Source organism: Rhinatrema bivittatum, chromosome 4, assembly GCF_901001135.1.
Source record: "Rhinatrema bivittatum chromosome 4, aRhiBiv1.1, whole genome shotgun sequence".
NCBI lineage: Eukaryota > Metazoa > Chordata > Amphibia > Gymnophiona > Rhinatrematidae > Rhinatrema > Rhinatrema bivittatum.
The window spans coordinates 66,987,316-67,005,578 of NC_042618.1; the positions used below are offsets into that span (position 1 = coordinate 66,987,316).

At 44.1% G+C, this 18,263-nt stretch overlaps 1 protein-coding gene across 5 annotated transcripts in view; it reads right to left on the reverse strand.

Moving 5' to 3' along the window:
* The window catches only part of FBXO34 (F-box protein 34), a 92,724-nt gene that overhangs the window by 33,977 nt on the left and 40,484 nt on the right, over window positions 1-18,263 (reverse strand). For all 5 annotated transcript variants that reach the window (XM_029598273.1, XM_029598274.1, XM_029598271.1 and 2 more), the window contains one exon: window positions 2,721-2,900. In XM_029598273.1, the coding sequence (XP_029454133.1) occupies window positions 2,721-2,797 (77 nt within the window). In that variant the 5' untranslated portion in view covers window positions 2,798-2,900. The remainder of the gene's footprint in view (window positions 1-2,720; window positions 2,901-18,263) is intronic.

Here is an 18,263-nt window from a genome sequence, read left to right on the forward strand (position 1 = left end):
CCAAGACAGAAAGAGCTGCAACAGAAAAGCGAGAAGACAAGAGGAGGAGAAAGAAGAGAATGTGAGGAGCAGCAGGAACGAGAAGATGAGGACTACGCCTAGGTGAGGTGGGGGGTGGGGTAAAAGAGGGTATTACATTAGAACGGAAGTGTGCACTAACAGGGAAGAAAAGCACTTGCTAAATATTCCCACCACTTCCTGCCCGCCCAAAAAAAAAAAAAAAAAGAAGTACTAGGGGGTTTGGTAATAGGAATGCATAGCCAGTGTATTATGTACGCCAAGAATTATTCACCAGGGACATTTTCAAAACCTGCATGTGACTGCCAATTTACAAATATTATTCATGCACAGAAGTCTTCGTAAAGAATTCATATTTGTCCTCATTTTTGAGCTAAATATTTTCAGCTAAGTGTATTTGGTTAAGATCATAAGACTTAGTGAAATTAATCTTTGCCCTTATGTAGTCAAATTATTTCACTGATTACAAGGATTTATTACTTGCTCTCAAACTGTGGGATTCAAAGCAAGGTTCAGTGTTATGAAGTGATTACATCTCAATGATTATGATTTCCCGTCGATAGCAGGGCTGAATTAGCCATGCTGTATGGGAAGCGCCGCGATCCCGGGTAGGCGGAGTTTCTCTTAGTTAACCACAGAGTTTTGAACTGTGTGTCTGCGCAGTTGTCTTCCCACGCGGTTCTCTCACCTCTTCAGTTTCTTTTCTTCCGCAAGCCGTTCGCACACGGGGTTTTTCTCTTAGTGAATTTATCAGACTGGATTTTTTCAGTGTTATGAAGTGGTTACATCTCAATGATTATGATTACGTTATGAGCAGAAAGGATCGAATCTGTTCCTTGGGATCCTGCCGGGTGCTTATGACTTGGATTGGCCACTGTCAGAGGTACCAACTTAGGCCTGAATGCATCAAGCAGCAATGTCTCGTGGCAAAACATGGCATAGTCCCTTTGCCTGTGATGTTTGTCCTACCATTGCCAGAGTTTTCCCCAGAAAAAAAAAATTGTGACAAACAAAAAGGTGAGCGGGGATCAAGACTGACCCTCCCTCCTCACCCTGGGGCCGCCAATCAAGTGGCAGTCCCAAATCCCAACTCTAAAAACATGTCCAAAGTCGCACGATAATGGAGACCCCCCACCCCCCAAGGTACAAAATAAGCAGGATAAGGTCCCCCAACCCCCTTTCCATATAACAGGGCAGGGAGTTCTTCACCCCTTCCCCATTTAAAAAAAAAAAAAAAAAAAAATACCCCTTGGTATCTAGTGGCACCCTCCCCCTGGACCCTCCAAATCATAAGAATCATTCAGTTTAAGTGGGGACCCCCCCACCCCAATTCCTTGAAAATAAGAAATCCACCACTCTGAAGTGCCCGGGGCACCTCCTAGCCCAGTTGGTGCCATTTTCCAAAAAATGGTGCTGACCATGTACTGTGTTAGAGTCTCGATACTCCCATGTTAGATGTGCATCTCCTCAGGAAGAGGAGTCAAATTAACATGGCTGACAACTTTCTAAGTCAGCTGCATTAACATACATAGAATTACCTATGCATGAGCTGCTTTTCATGGATTTGCAATGTTCATGCATGCAAATACCATACAACAGCTTATTGGCACAGGGGTGGGAACCTAGGTAAAAATAGTGTGATATTGCCACGGTAGGGCTATAATCACGTGATACATGCTGTTTAATGTGTTATAGCCCTACCGTGGTTTGATGCATCACTATTACATTGTAGGTATTTTCCTATTCTCAGAGAGCTTACAGTACCTGAACGTAATCCACCTTGAAGTTCCGAAAAGTAGAATAAAAATAAAATTCCACTATACATTAATTTGAGCAGAATATGTAAGATCTATTATTTCTGTATAGTCCTATCAATATGCATAGCACTAAAAAATTTATGGCAATTATAAGGTCTCTAATCTGCACAGTTTGTAGTCTGATTTGGAGCACTGAGGCGCTGAAGGGTAGGTGTGAGATCTGAAGACATGGTCTCCAGTTTTCAAAACTCTGCACTCTTATTAGATATCCAGCCCAATTCATAGTTCAAAAACGCAAGAGCTGAATGAAGCAGCACAAGTTTTTGCCCTGCTGCTTTTTAAATGAACCCTGAAATTAATCATAAATTTCCTAAATGCCCTAGAAAGATCTCATTGCCAAAAAATCCTAAACTATCCTTTAGAAAATACAGTAAAATCACAAATGCAGGTTTTTTGCATTTTCTTAAAAAAAAAAAAAGTCCAAGATCTAGTTTCACAGATACAACCTGTTTTTTCAATTATGACAGAAATAGAATACCAATGAAAAACAGAAAAAAATATCGGCTTATACTGTTTCTAAACCAGCCAAGACATAAAAATGGAAAGGGACCACAGACCAGCACACAATTTTGGATAACTTGTTTTAGCAGACATTAAAACCATGACAGTCTTTAGGGATTTTATTTAGTTTAAAAGTGTGGTTTTAAACTTAATTACAGATACTATACAAAGAATTAGAAGCATAAAGAAGGAACACTAAGGACTGGATCTACAACAGTCAGACAGTTAAGTTAGAACTGCTTTTTTTATCTCTCTGAATTTAATGAACAATTCCCACAAGTGGAACAAGTTTTATAGCAAAGACTTTCATAAAAATACAAAGATTCAATATAAAAAGAAAACCCTACTAGCAAGCACCGAAAACCAAGCTCATCATATGCCTACCGTCGGACTTGATGGAACGTGGCAGATGTAGATTTCAGTGGTTCCCGGTTGAGGTTGATTCTGTAGGAACTCATCATAACTTCCTCCACTTAAGGCATGCTGTCACAGCCAATCCATCTTTGTTTACATGCAGACGATCAGCATTTCCTGATGAATGCACTGGTCTTGATATTGTCTTCACTAATGAAAAAGAAAAAAAAAAATTACAGAACGGAAAAATACAAGATGTTAACCCATTTATGTATATTTAGCATTTAGCACCAAAGGCTTGACTGCCATACCTCATCTCTACAGATTTGACCCTTCTACCAAGAAGGGCACTGTAGAAAGAATTTTTTTTCAATCAAATTAAAATTTCATTAGCAGCTAATTAATTGTTAATGCTGCTACCACGGGATGTCAACTTCCCAAACCAAATGATATACTGAATTACAGAACACAAAAGCAAACTGTCACCAGCCGAAGAAAGCAGCTTAACTAGTTGAAATAGTTAAATGTTAATAACAAACAGCACCATAAAGCTTGTTATGTGATATAAAAAGCAGATGTAAAAGTACATACTGAGCTATTTTTATCCCTTTCTTTACATTAACTCATTTTGACCACAGAGATCCAACAAACTGAAGGAAAAGCAAGCCAAAGAATGGGAGCTGGAAAATAATTAAAACAGAAGCTACCAAAAGATTTCTTTAAAGTATTTTGCTCACTTTTCTCCTGAGAACATTATATTATGTGTATACAAGCCGTTAAGCCCGTTAAAACGGGCTACATCCCTCTGTCTCTCACCTCCCCCTCATTCTCTCTCCCCTCCACCCCTACCTCCCTCCTCTCACCCACTCCTCCCTCTCCTCCCACTCACTCCCTCCCTCCCCCCTCTCTCCCACTCTCCCTCAGTCCCACTCCCTCCCTCCCCCTTCTCTCAGTCCCACTCACTCTCCCTCAGTCCCACTCCCTCCCCCTCTCACTCAGTCCCACTCCTTCCCTCTGTCCCACTCCCTCCCTCTCCCCCCTCTCCCTCAGTCCCACTCCTTCCCTGTCCCACTCCCTCCCCCCTCTATCTCCCTCCCCCCCTCACTCAGTCCCCCCCTCTCCTTCCGTCCCACTCCCTCCCTCCCACTCACTCCCTCCTCCCTCTCACTCAGTCCCTCCCTCTCTCTCTCCTCCCTCGCTGCCACCGCCGTTAAAAAGGGCTACATCCCTCTGTCTCTCACCTCCCCCTCATTCTCTCTCCCCTCCACCCCTACCTCCACCCACTCCCTCCCTCCCACTCAGTCCCACTCCCCCTCACCCTCAGTCCCACTCCCCCTCACCCTCCGTCCCACTCCCTCCCCCTCACCCTCCGTCCCACTCCCTCCCCTGTCTCCCTCCGTCCCACTCCTTCCCCCTGTCTCCCTCCGTCCCACTCCTTCCCTCTGTCTCCCTCCGTCCCACTCCTTCCCTCTGTCTCCCTCCGTCCCACTCCTTCCCTCTGTCTCCCTCCGTCCCACTCCTTCCCTCTGTCTCCCTCCGTCCCACTCCTTCCCTCTGTCTCCCTCCGTCCCACTCCTTCCCTCTGTCTCCCTCCGTCCCACTCCTTCCCTCTGTCTCCCTCAGTCCCACTCCCTCCCCCCTCTCCCTCTATGTCCCACTCCCTCCCTCAGTCCCACTCCCTCTCTATCTCCCTCCCCCCTCACTCAGTCCCCCCCTCTCCCTCCGTCCCACTCCCTCTCTCCCACTCACTCAGTCCCACTCCCTCTCTCTCCTCCCCTCTCACTCAGTCCCTCCCTCTCTCTGTCAGTCCCTCCTTTCTCTCCTCCCTCGCTGCCGCCGCCGCCGCCACCCGCCGCCACCGCCACTGGATGCCGCCATGCTGCTGCCACCCGCCGCCGCCGCTACCACCGGACGCCGCCGCCACCACCGGACGCCGCCGCCACCACCGGACGCCGCCGCCACCACCGGACGCCGCCACCACCACCGGACGCCGCCACCACCCAACGCCGCCGCTGGATGCCGCCACCCGCCGCCGCTACCACCGGACGCTGCCACCCAACGCCGCCGCCGCTGCCGCTGGACGCCGCCATTGTTTTTTCTTTTTTTCTGACGCTGGCTCAGACAGACGTGCTCGCCCGCACATGCGCGGTAGAGCTGGTCTCTACTGCGCATTTGCGGCACGTCGGTCAAGCTTCGTTTATTAGTATAGATCCTTGGGGAAATGAGGATGGCAGTTAGCCCAACCAGCCCTACTAAGAAGGTAGCAGTCTATTTGGTTTGTATATGTAATTTTGTATGTTGAATTTTATTATGTATAAAATTTGTAAATCACTTTTAATGAAAATTACACTAAGTTTTGTAATCAACCCTTAGCATTATACCAAGCTATAATTTCCTTGAAAAAAATAAATAGTATGGTCAAAAAACAAAAAATCTGCTCAAAACACTTAAGGAAATATCTACTAATACTAAAAGATCAACCAAGAACTGGAATCTTCACAAAAGTACATACAATTGAACTAATCAACATGTCACCTTGTTTCTTCAGCTCTACAGGATGTTGATTACAGTTTTAACAGCCCCACCCAGCGCCTAGTAAAAACGCCACAAAAAAAAACAAACCAAAAAATAATGACTCTGGAAAAAATGATTTAAAATGCTATAGCAAAATGAAGATGCCTGGTTCATATTCAGACAGAAGCCTGCAGTGGCAATCAAAACTGGCAGGTATGTTGCAAATTAAGGAGTAGTCTGATAAACCATCTCCATTTGATTACTTGGAGCTCAATACAATAATCCTGTAGTACATACATGACAAACTGCACTTTAAAAACTGGTATAATAAATAAAACAGCAGGCAGGAAACTATATACAAGGTCCTGTTCTCCACAGACATTCTAGGGATACAGCTCTGTCGAGTTCACATTCTGCTCAGATAGGGATTAGAAGTATTAAAAGAAATAGTCCCCATTTCCACTTTCCAAGTGCAAAATACACTCTGCAGCATACTTTAAGTGTTCTGGTTGGAAATACATGATCATGGTAGAAAAGCTAAAAAACAAACAATACCAAGCATGGGAGAGAAAAAAAAAAGCTTGAAATTTCACACTTGGCCTTATCACTCCCAATGTAGACTTCGATATGCATTTCTTTTCACCTCCAAGGAGTCCTCTGACATGGATTTTCCCCATGTGTTGGTTCACTGACTATCATATGTAGTAAGTAAAGATAAAAAAAGAATTGACAGGATTGAGAGCGAAGAAGTTACTACTTGTTAATTTCCTTTTCCTTAAGGTGGATAGATGGATTCAAGAACAGTGGGTTATATACCTCTACCAGCAGATGGAGATGGAGCAAGCTGATGTCACAGTATATATAGTCCTGCCAGACATCAGCCTGCCAGAATTCTTTTCAAAAGCAACTGTGGACAAACTAGCAAAACACAATTAAAAACAGACAACCAATTCTGTACTCAACCAACAAAAAACACTGAAATCGGACAAGAACGTATGCATACTAGGCTAGGGACTGGATGAACACTTACTAGTAATCCCCTGGAACACATAGCCACACGAGAACCATCACACAACCATTTGGAAGCCAAGGGCGAGAAGCTGAATCCATCTATTCATCTTAAGGAAAAAGAAATTATCAGGTAAGTAGAAATTTCTCATTTCCTAGCATGTGGATAGATAGATTCAGGACCAATGGGATGTATCCAAGCTACTCATGAACAGGGTAAGAGGCTGCCCGTGGTCCAGTCAACACTGCATATCCAGACAAATACCTGGAAAAGATGAGTAAGGAGGACCACGTTGCAGCTCGGCAAATGTCGACGGGAGAAGACACTAACTTCCGCCCATGACACTGCCTGAGCCCTAGTGGAATGAGCCCTAACTTGAGAAGGCAACAGGTTTTCAGTAGCTACATATGTGGCTGTGACTACCTCCTTAATCCAGCAAGCACTATTGTAGCCCGCGAAGCTGGCTCACCCTGGTTAACTCCACCATGAAGGACAAACAGGTGATCTGTTCGGAAAGGTTTACAAATCTCCAGATACCTCATGACATGTTTCTCGACATCCAATGGATGAAGCAGATATTCTTCCGCATCTCTTACCTTTTCCAGGGAGGCAGGGAAATTGACTAATTCAAATGAAAATCCGAGACCACTTTAGGCAAAAAAGAAGGAACAGTATGCAGCTGCATCGGCCCTGGAGTCACCTGAAGGAACAGCTTCTGGCAAGGCCTGCAGCTCAGGAATTAGACATGCAGAACAATTTGCAACCAGAAACACAGTTTTCAAGGTCAGTAACCGCAAGGAAAGGTTACTCAGCGGTTGAAACTTAGGGCCTGCTAAGAAATCCAACACCAGGTTAAGAACTCCACAAGGGAGTAACTGCCAGGGAGGACAAAGATGTTTCACTCCCTTCAAGAAATGGGCCACATCTGGATGAGCTGATAAGGATTTACCATTCACCTGGCCCCTGAAACAGTCAAGAGCAAAAACTCCAAAATGAGTGGAGCCTTAACTGAAGGAAGCACTCCTTGATCTTCACATCAAGCCTCAAACACCCTCCAAACCCGCACATTTATTTTACTCAGTGTATAATTGAGCTCTGGAATTCGTTACCATAGGTTCTGGTGTAGGGAGATATTCCATGTTTATCCATTGAAACCACCCAATATGAATCATAACCACCAAGAAGTATGCTGACAGGCCAAAACACTGTCACAGCTTAAGAAAAGAAACTTTGTCTAGATGAGAACTTTAAACCAGAACTAAAGGATACTTAGCAAGATCTGCCTGTTTAAGCTCTTGTGTAAATAAAACCAAGGCAGAGGGACAATGCAACTTAAGCTCATAAGCAGAAGTCACAGACTGGCCAAGGAAAAGGGGGGGGGGGGGGGGGAGGAGATCTGCAATACGGCAAAGACCCTCCACCCACTATATGATTATGCATGAGCTTATGCATATTTATCAGCTGGAAAATATAAAACCGGGGACAAATAAGGAGAAAGGGAGTGGACCCTAAGCAGCCCCAGCAACCCCTGCTATAGAGGAGGGAGAAGACTAGGTGTGGCCAGGAGACCAGAGAGAGGAGATGCCCTGCCTATGGACAGGCGGTAGAGCAGGGTCTGAGGCTGTGAGGAGCTAAGAGCAGCCCGGCACCTCTGCCAGTACCAGACCCAGAAGCAAGCCTCCTACCCTGCCCACATTCTCCAGACCTCCAGCCAGAGCCTGCTTCTGAGATAAAACGGGGAAATCGCCTGAAGTTGGGATCAGGGGTAAGTAAGATAGCCATAAGTATTAAATATTAGGCAGATTTATGGCATGTTTTAAACCACGAAGAAATAATGTGTGGCAAACTATTTACTGGTCAATATAATTTACAATGAACTTTTAGTAAGTGCATACAATCACAGATGTGTCACAGGGCTTTGTATTGGATATACATTTATAAAACAATGGTGCACACAAGGACCCCGACACAGCCGTGTTTCACATCAGGGGCTGCATCAGGGGGGGGACCACAACTTCTAAGAGACTGTAAATGATTGGCAATTCAGTACGAGGAAATGTAGATGGATCGTATGCAGTTAAGAAAAATGTCAGGCTTGCGGGCCAGTGAATCTGAGAAAATTCAAAGATGGTACACGAAACTATCGTGGGAATTGCTTACTCAGCGCCTTAGCCGCAGTTGGGCGAACCCACCCGCGGAACTAAATCAGTCAAAGTTGTGCACTTTGAGGCATCAACCGGGACCTTTGTCACAAGAAGTATATATTAAAGTTTGAAGGCATAATTGCTAAAGCTCATTGTAGACTTTTTAGTAGAGCGTTTTTTGATGGTCTGAACAGTGATGTAGCAATTCAAAAAAACCTCTACTAAAAGAAGTCTAACTTGTTTATTCGCTATCTTACTGACTATTAAAAGCACAAACACACTAAATAATATTCCTAAATAGTTGTCTTTTTTTAAAAAAAAAAGACATTGGGACAAAGTTAAGCGTCCCAAACAAAAACTTACTAATTCCTTTCAGCCACCAGCAAGGTGAGCCTCTCCTCTCAGTGCTCCCACTGGAATCAAGTGTCAAAGCCTTCGTAGATGATATGTAATAAGTGGCAGATGGCCTCTTCGATGTCTTACAGTGGATGGGGATCATGGAGACTGGATCGTCCTTGAGGTGTTGCACGCAATCGAACAGGTACTGCACCAACTAAAACTGGTGGCGATTAATTCGGGCGGCAAGCATGGATGCTTGATAGGCTCGCTTAGCAAACTCGTCCAGAGCGCGAAGGTCCTTGCCAGGGGGTGAAGCAGAATGTAGTTTAGTGTTCTTTGCTTTCCCCATTGCGGACTCGACAACCAGGGACACGTGTGGCAGTTGAGGGGTTGTGTAGTATGGAGATTTTTGCATTTTATATTTCAGATCAATCTTCCGAGACACTGCGGGGAGCATGAAGGGGGGAGTCCCAGGATTTTTCTAGGACCGAATCCAAAATGGCGTGCAGTGGCAGAGCAGTGGGTTCGGCTGGCAGGTCGAAGATTAACAAATCTAGCATGTCTGCTCTGGGGTCCGGGACTTTCCCGATTTTTTCCAGAAATTTCGGATATGTGAGGTCCTCCGGCGGGGAATAAGGCGCTGCTGGTTCATCCGCCGGGGGGATACCCCGTGGAGGAGTCTGGAGAAACCAACCGAGGCGGGGGTTCCTTTGGCGGTGACACCGGGATGGGATCTGATAACAGAGCTGGAGGTGAAGGAGATCGGTGTTGTATTGGTGTTGAGTGCACTGAGGGCTGAGACGCCGCCACACTGGGAGGGTTAGAGGTAGGCAACTGGAAGGACGCGCTAGGGAAAAGTTAACAAATGCATCCTTCGTCTGCAGAGGCATAGCGGATTTCTGAAATGTGGATGGACATGTGACAGGAACCGCTGCTAAGAGGTTGTCATCATCCGGGCTCTTACTGGGAAAACGAGAATGGGTTTCATCCAGTAACTTTCATTCTTGGATAGTGGTTCCTGTAAGGAGCTGGCTTCCAAACGGTGATGAGAGGCCAAGAATAAGTCTGAATATACTCTGACTGAAGAGAAGGATGATGGGGAGTGAGAGGAGAGTGTTGGAGCTCCCTCTCCTTCCGAAGCTGAGAAAGCAGACCTAAACATTGGCCCTAGAGCCCCAGAGGCATGTCCCCGCTTCTGTGTCTTTTTGGTAGTCCTCTTCTCCGGCGGCGGGTGAGGCTGCGAGTGCGGCACTGGATGTCCCGAAGCCAGCTCCATCGTTGAGCAATGGGACTTATGCGAAGATTTTTGGGAGGAAAAACCTTTATGAGGCTGGTCGCTTTCCTTTTGTGGCTGCGGCAATTGCGCCGTTGACACACCCGTCGAGTGATGCTTCGCAGTAGACTCTCCAGGTTTCTTCTTCGGCGCCGATTCTTGCATCTAACGTGAGTGCATAGAGGCTGGCGTTATGGCGCCTCGTGGCTGTGCGTCATGGCAACTCTGCCCCCCCCCCCCCCCGTCTCTTGGCGTGTTCATTCGCAGGTGAGATCGAGGCTCCAATGCTTCCGACTCAGTGTGGACTGTGTTTGGAATGGACCGGATCGCGGCCCCGAAGCAAGTCGGTCTTACTTTTCTGTTTCTTCTCCAGGCCTGACCGACGACGCTTCAGTGGAGGTGTGGCAGGGGCATATGAACCTCCTCGGGCTGCTTTGAGAGCCTGCATCTTATTGGAGCATTGCCTCCGGACTCTTGGGGACATCTGTCCGCATTGTTGACAAGACTGCATCAGGTGGTCTGGGCCCAGACACCAATAGCAGCAGTCATGCCCGTCTGTAATAGACATTACCTTCCCACACGTGCAGGACTTGAAACCCGATGGTCGGGGGACCTTCTTTCCTGCCGCATTCCGACATGAGCGAACTCTTTTTTTTTTTTTTTTTTTAACTTGAAAACTGTGATGCTGAGGAGGTCTGAAGTTGTGTGCGATCCCACGCGCGGAAAAACAAACTGAGGAGAGTCTATTCCAGTGCGGGAATCTACGCGCAGCCTCAGAGCAAAGCTCTGACATCACTTTTGAAGCTCTGCCTCCCGGGCCTGATTGACCGTTCCCATGACAGCATGGCTAATTCAGCCCTGCTATATATGACTGTGCATGAACATTTTACATATTCAACTGACTGTTATAAGAAAGGGCAAATAAGAAAAAAAGGGAAGACCTGATAATGCAGAGGCATCAACTCTACTCCTTCCCTGTGCTGAGGAGGTGGAAGGCCGGGAGTGTTGGGAAGACCGAAGAGAGGAAAGCCTTGCCAGATATCTGGCTGCTGGCCATGAAGCCAGAGATGGCCCCAGAGTTGAGAGACACTTCCTTAGCCTAGACAGTACCAGGACCAAGAAAACAAGCTCTTTTCTGCGAGGCAGTCCCCAAGATCTCCAGCCAGAGAGTCTGCTCTAGAGGTAAATAGGGAATCTCTCAAAGCTGGATGGGGCTAGCCAGCTAGTTACCTTTAATACTCTACACAGGCTAAGGTTTATGGTGCATTTCAATCCACTAATGATGCAGATCTTTATTTAGTACAAACTGATGCCAAGTAGCAAGGACTTTAGAGACATGTACTGTATTTTCTTCTAAATCCTAATCCTGCAAAATCTGACAAATAGAAGTTTATTTAAAAATTTTTATATACCGACATTCATCCAGGATATCACATCGGTTCACAGTGTAACGCAAACAGACGCCATGCTTGGCGCTTTACATAGAACAAATAAAACATGTTAACGCGGGAGTAAGGAGGTAAGAAAACATGGGAGAAATTGCATTAAATAATAAACAAGATTTGCAATTATATACATATGTACAAAATGGTGTCTGTTTAATTCTGTGGATAAAACATGTGGTCTTTTCTGAACTATTCGGATTGTGTAGGTATAGGAGGTAGTAGAGAACTGTCTTAGCACGGCCAGCCCCCAATAGGAGTGGGGGAGGGGAAACAAGGTGCAAAGTAGAAGACAGTTTCCTGAACCCCTAATATTGCATACATGACTTCTCTCTCATAATTAAAGCTTTTTGCTCTGAGCATGTGTGGGAACTCCCACTCAGGCGTCACCTTGTAAGCCATTCCAGTTGATTTTAGAGCCAAGTCTAGCTAGGTAGTCTACTCTCCAGGGAGGCTGGTTGATTTTTAGTATGTTAATTCATTCTATCTAGGGAAAACACTGGTTTTCTGTAAGCAAACTTGAAGGTTGCAGTGGAGCATTTACTGAATAAGTAACCCTAACTTCATCGTGGAGAATAGACTACTGGGTGAGCAGGCTATGCAAAACTGCTTATCCAAATTTACTGTTAGTCTTTGAGAGATTGTCCAGACAGCAATAGGGTGCAAAGGGTGTGCACCAACAACCATTTTGCAGCTTTGCAGATGAATCACTGATGTAATCATGACCAATTTGATTAGCCTTGATGGTGTCTAATTTGTAGGCCTGCTAGACTATAGCAGTATGCGTGGCTGTCTGCTAGCGAAATTAGACACTGTACATTTGGCCACTGCTATGCCAAATCTATTGGCGATCATAACAGACGAATTGTTGGAAAGAGTGACAATGAGGCTGAGCTCTTCTCTTGTAGTATGCCAAGGCTTGTTTACACAAGGAATGAAGAGCGCTTTCACCTTCATGTGTGTGAAGTTTCAGAAAGAATTAAGTAATTCCTGATAGCTTGATTGTTTGCTTTCCTTAATCTTTGGTAGAAAATGAGGGTGGTTGCGGAGCATTACCTTATTATGAAAGAATTGCATAAGGAAGATAATAACTAAAAACTAAGTCACCAACTTCTGGCTGAGGTTACTGCAACCAGGAATATTACTTTCTATGTTAGAAACTTGAGTGAAGCAGTCTCCAGTGGTTCAAAGGGTGGCTTCATGAGCTATGCCAAGATCACTTTAGATCCCACAGAACGGGAAATTTTACAACTGAGAGTTTAGTATACCACAAGCCTTTCATTAATTTGGACACTAATGAATGGAGATATGCTTATCATCAATTTGAACATGGTAAGTTGCTATGGCACTGAAATTACTCTTATTGATGATGTGGCAAGGCCTGATTCATGAAGCAAGAGCAGATAATTAACTCTTGGTTTACATGCAAACAGATAAAAAATTGTTGCAATGGCACCATACGGAAAACCTTTTCCATTTGAAACTAAGCTCTTCTAGTTGAAACTTTTCTGGCAGATGCTAACATGTCTTCCACTGCTTTAAGTAAAGACAAGACTTATCATTGAGCATTCAACATAGAAACGGTCAAGTTGAGGGGAGGTTGGGTTTGGATGAAAGACATCCTCTTTTGGAGTTAAAATATATGGATCTGATCAGAGGATAACTGGAGAGCTGTAAAAGATATGCAAACCAGACTTGTCTGGGCCATACTGGAGCTATGACGATTAGATATGCACCATTCTGGTTATTAGTGGAAAGGTGTACATGAGATCTGTACTCTAGGTAAGTACAAAAGCATTGTCAACAGTTCCAAGTTTGCTGGGAAGAACAGAAACTTTTTCTTCTAATTTTGTTTTGTCTGACACGAATATGTCGATTGTTGAAAATCCCTAGAGTGAACAAGCTGTTGACTGGTGAAGAGACCACTTGTGTAGACAATGTGTTGGTGATTCTAGGAAGGTAGGTCACTTGCAGTACAGCTTGATGTCTGCATGACCATTCCCATATTTTTAATCGCTTCTTGGCCCAGGCACTAAGATCCCGTACCTCCTTGTTTACTCATGTAGAACCTAATTTTTATAAATCAAAATTTCACCCTCAATTCCAACATTACCTGCCAGCCAATACCTTGGTCCGACCATAAATTAATCAACTTATCTTTACAAAATCACCAAACAATTACTACAGGCCCCCAAAAATCCACAGTCCAATTCAGAAAACTCTGCAACCCAGACACCCTCATCGCTCAACTAACTCAAGAGCTAAACCTAATGGACTTCACAGACGCCAACTCTGCTTTAGCTTCTTGGTCTGATATCACAAACAAAGTAGCAGACATTATTTGCCCGCTAATTACCAAAACGATTCAATCCAACAAGGATACAAAAAAACCATGGTATACTCCAAAGCTCAAATCCATAAAGCGTGAACTTAGGCACGGAGAAGACTTGGCGCAAGAATCCTTCAACCTCAAACCTCATGGCCTTTAAATCCTTAATGCACCAATACAGGATCTCCATCCTTCAGACAAAAAAGGACTTCTACTCTCAGAAAATTAATAACTTTATATTTGATCCAAAAGCCCTCTTCGCTTTAGTGACATCCCTCACCAAACCACCCGCCTTCGCTTTCCCGGATGATAACGAAGCAAGTAAAGCATCTGATCTTGCCACCTACTTTAAGATCAAAATTCCTAACCTCCTGGACCCTATCAAGAAAATGAAAGTCACCACCTCATCTACCCCCCCCCCTACACAAATCACAGCAAGCCTTGAGATCTTTGAACCAGTCTCCACTTTGGAAATTGAAAATTTTCTAAAAAGACTTAAACCTTCATCACCCCCACTAGATGCTATTCCGGCCAACCTCCTTATCTCAATTGCCAAAGACATCTCTTACCCTATATCACAGATCATCAATTCCTCTCTTACAAGGCCTCATCCCCACTCCACTCAAACTCGCCATCCTTAAACCATTACTAAAAAACTCAAATCTTTCCCCAGATAATCCAGCCAACTTCCGCCCTATTGCCAATCTCCCGATTATCTCCAAAATCATGGAAAAATTAGTTAACAAACTCCTCGAATACTTGGAAAACAACAACATCCTCTCTTCATCTCAATTTGGTTTCCGAAAAGCTAGAAGCACCGAATCCCTCCTTTCATCACTTTCAGATAAAATTCTCTTGAACCTAGAAAAAAACCAAACAATCCTCCCTCCTCATTCTACTCGACTTATCAGCAGCCTTTGACACTGTAAACCATGATATCCTCTTAGATCGTCTAACAGAGATTGGCATAAAAAACACTGCACTCAATTGGTTCTCATCTTTCCTCCAGAATAGATTCTACAAAGTCAAGATAAACAACAAAGAATCACTACCTTTCAGATCCACCATGGGAGTCCCACAAGGTTCTTCTTTATCCCCAACATTATTCAACATTTATCTTCTCCCTCTATGTCAGCTCCTCTCCAAACTTAACCTTATTCACTATGTTTATGCAGATGACGTCCAAATCCTTATACCAATCAAAGATTCATTGCAAAACACCTTACAATTCTGGAATTCCTGTCTATCAACCACCACCTAACAAATCTTAATTTGATTCTCAATTCCAACAAGTCAGAGTTCCTGCTCATCACCCCAAATGGTAACTACACTGCTCCCTACTCATACTCCTTATCGCCTCCAGCCTATTCCTCTCAGGTCAGAAACCTTGGGGTCACCATGGACAACCAGCTCAACTACAAAAGCTTCATTAACACCACCATAAAAGATTGCTTCTTTAAACTTCAAGTATTAAAGAGACTAAGACCACTCTTATACTTCCAAGACTTCAGATATGTACTACAAGCAATCATTTTCTCGAAGATAGACTATTGTAACTCTTTGCTGCTTGGTTTACCCGCAAACGCTCTGAAACCTCTGCAAATGTTACAAAATGCCACTGCGAGGATCCTAACCAAATCTAACAAAAGGGACCACATCACTCCCATCTTAAAGAACCTTCACTGGCTCCCCAAACACAGAATCCTCTATAAATCCCTATCAATAATCCACAAATCCATCTATAAATCCACTCCAATGGACCTCACCATCCTTTACAGCTTCACTTCACCTCCCGTCAGACGAGACAAGCTCAGAAAGGCACACTAAGAGCCCATCCTCTCAAGACCTCACTTAGCAAAAGAGCTATTTCCACTGCCGGTCCTAAACTTTGGAACTCTCTCCCACCAGACCTAAGAATTGAACAAGCGACCCCCACCTTTAAAAAAAAGACTAAAGACCTGGTTGTTTAACCAAGCATTCTCTTAATCTTAAATTCAATATCTCAGCTTTGATCTCCATGACGGTCCACTACTTTGTATATAATTACTCTCCTTCCCCTTTTTAAGTTATTATTATTTATGTTCTCCAAGTTCTGTTTCCATGTTCATTGTAAGACATTATTCTATATACTGTCAATCTTTTGTTGCAATGTAAACCGAAGTGATTAGTAACTTTGTTACCAGAACTTCGGTATATAAAACTGTTAAATAAATAAATAACGACTTCATTGTCTGTTTGAACAAAAAATACTCTTCCTTTGACGGAAGTGAATCAAAGTTGTTAGAGCGTAACTTATTGCTCTCAACTCTAGGCTGATCTGAAATTGTTTCTCCTAGAATGACCATGTCCCTTGAATTTAAAAAGAGCTTGTACGGCCTAACCCTAACCTTTCAAGGAGACATCAGTAACTAAGGCTAATTGGTGAAGAGCCTGTTGCAGATGTGCTCCTTCCTGAAAAATAAAGGGGTCCAGCCACCAACTCAATCCCTGCTTCGTTTCTATTAAAATCTCCACTTTAGCTATTAAGGGTTGAGTAAGTTGGTCCCATTGGGAACAAAGGACCCACTGTAAAACACACATGTGTAAGCAGGTCAGATGCACCAATTGCTGCCATGTGACCAAAAAAACCAAGAGCACCTTTGGGTGTTGACTGATATGCATTCAACAGTCTATGAGCCAATGCCCAGAGTTTGCATTTGATCTTAAGTAAGGAAAGCTCTCTCTTGCAAATAATCTATCCATGTCCTAATGAACTTGATTTTCTGGGAAGGAAGTAGTCAATTTTTCAAAATTCAGGAGGAAGCCCAGCAATTGAAAGTCGTATTGATTTTTCCAGATACATTAGAACTCATTCTTGGGAATTTGGTGCCACAAGTCAATTGTCCAGGTAAGGGAAGACCCAGATGTCCTGCTACTACAGCTAGGCATTTAGTGAAGACTCTCAGTGCATCTGAGAGGACGAAGGGGAGCATTTTGTACTAATAAAAAGAAGAATCCGGCATAAAACGTAGGTAATGCCAATGGGAGAGATGGATGGGAACGTGAGCAAAAGCATCTTTTAGATCCAGAATGTACATCTGCTTCTCTTTCTGGATGAAGGGGAGGACTGTGTGGTGGGAATGAATTTTGAATTTCTCCTGCAGTATGTGCATGTTCAGGCTTCAAAAATCCAGTCCTCCAAATTTCTTGGGGGATGAGGAAATAGCAGGAGTAGACCACCATCTCTGTGGCCAGGAGATGGAATCCAGTAGCAGTGGAATTGCCAGAAGGGGAGTCTCTGAAAATAATGCCTTTTAAAAGTATAGAATGGATGCCTTCTAGAAGACTGTTCCAGTCCCGTACAGAAGGACTGAACTGCCACATGCTGTTCCTTTGAGTTAACTTTTCTCCAAACAGGTTTTTAGAGAAACTCTATCACCAAGGCAGGGTACATCTGCCAACTTTGTGGACATCCTCATGTAGGGTACTAGCTCTCAAACACGCCATGCAGCAAGCTGCAATGGAGTTGGACCAGGAGCATGAAGTGGTATGTAATACCCCAGACAGGATCGAAGATGGTGGTGTATACACTCTATAGTGGGCTGAGGGTATGTAATTCAGTCATCATTGGCTCGAGGAAACTAGTTCCTGAAAGTACTGGACTACACAGAATTGCTAAGCAGTGAGAAGTATGCCTAAACAGGAAACCAACATGGAGAAGGAAAATACCCAGACGCCTCTGCTATTCCTTTGGCCTGCCTGGGTTAATGAACTCTGAGTGACTTTCTGAGCATGACTTGCAGAATGTCTGTGAGCAGGTAGACAAGCTGGCACCAAAAAAAGGTGAGCCTATTCATTGGGTCACAAAGAAGAAACCAACGCGGGCGCTTCAGGCACTCTCTCACTGGACAAGATAATTAACAGAACAAAAGGATTATCTGGAAAGTGAGGGCAAATGGGCTACATCTGGGAAGACTGGTCAGGGCAGTTCAGGGATAGGTTGTCATGTCAACAGCATGATGTGACTGTAAATGAGTCTTTGGGCAGACATGTAAGTCTAGAAGCTTCTACAATACTGTATGTTAACTATAAAAGAAGGGTCACTTCCTGTATCCAATGAGATGCTGTTCAGTTTGTAAGAATAAGGGCACCCAGTATCCAGCATCTCCCAAGAACACTTATAATGCCTAATAAAATTACTTTATACCTTTTAAGTGTTCTTGTGTCCCTGGCCCTAAGCATAGAGTATTATTTACAGCAGTAATCTGTGCATTAAACAGAGAGCTTTGAAACATCTTTTTACCAAAATTATCCAGTAGCCCAGGATCATTCCCTGGCAGTGAATTTGAATATATTTTCTTCGTTCTTTTAAGTAACTGTACTACTCCAAAGCCTGGGGATTTTTGAACTTTGTACTTGAGATCAAGTTTCCTTGCTACTGGGGTGCAGGAAATGGGATCTTTCCTACATTATTTGTAAATCTTGCACAATAGGATGGCCTGGAGTAGCTGATTTGCTGAAGCTTTCAGAATCTGGAAGAAGTC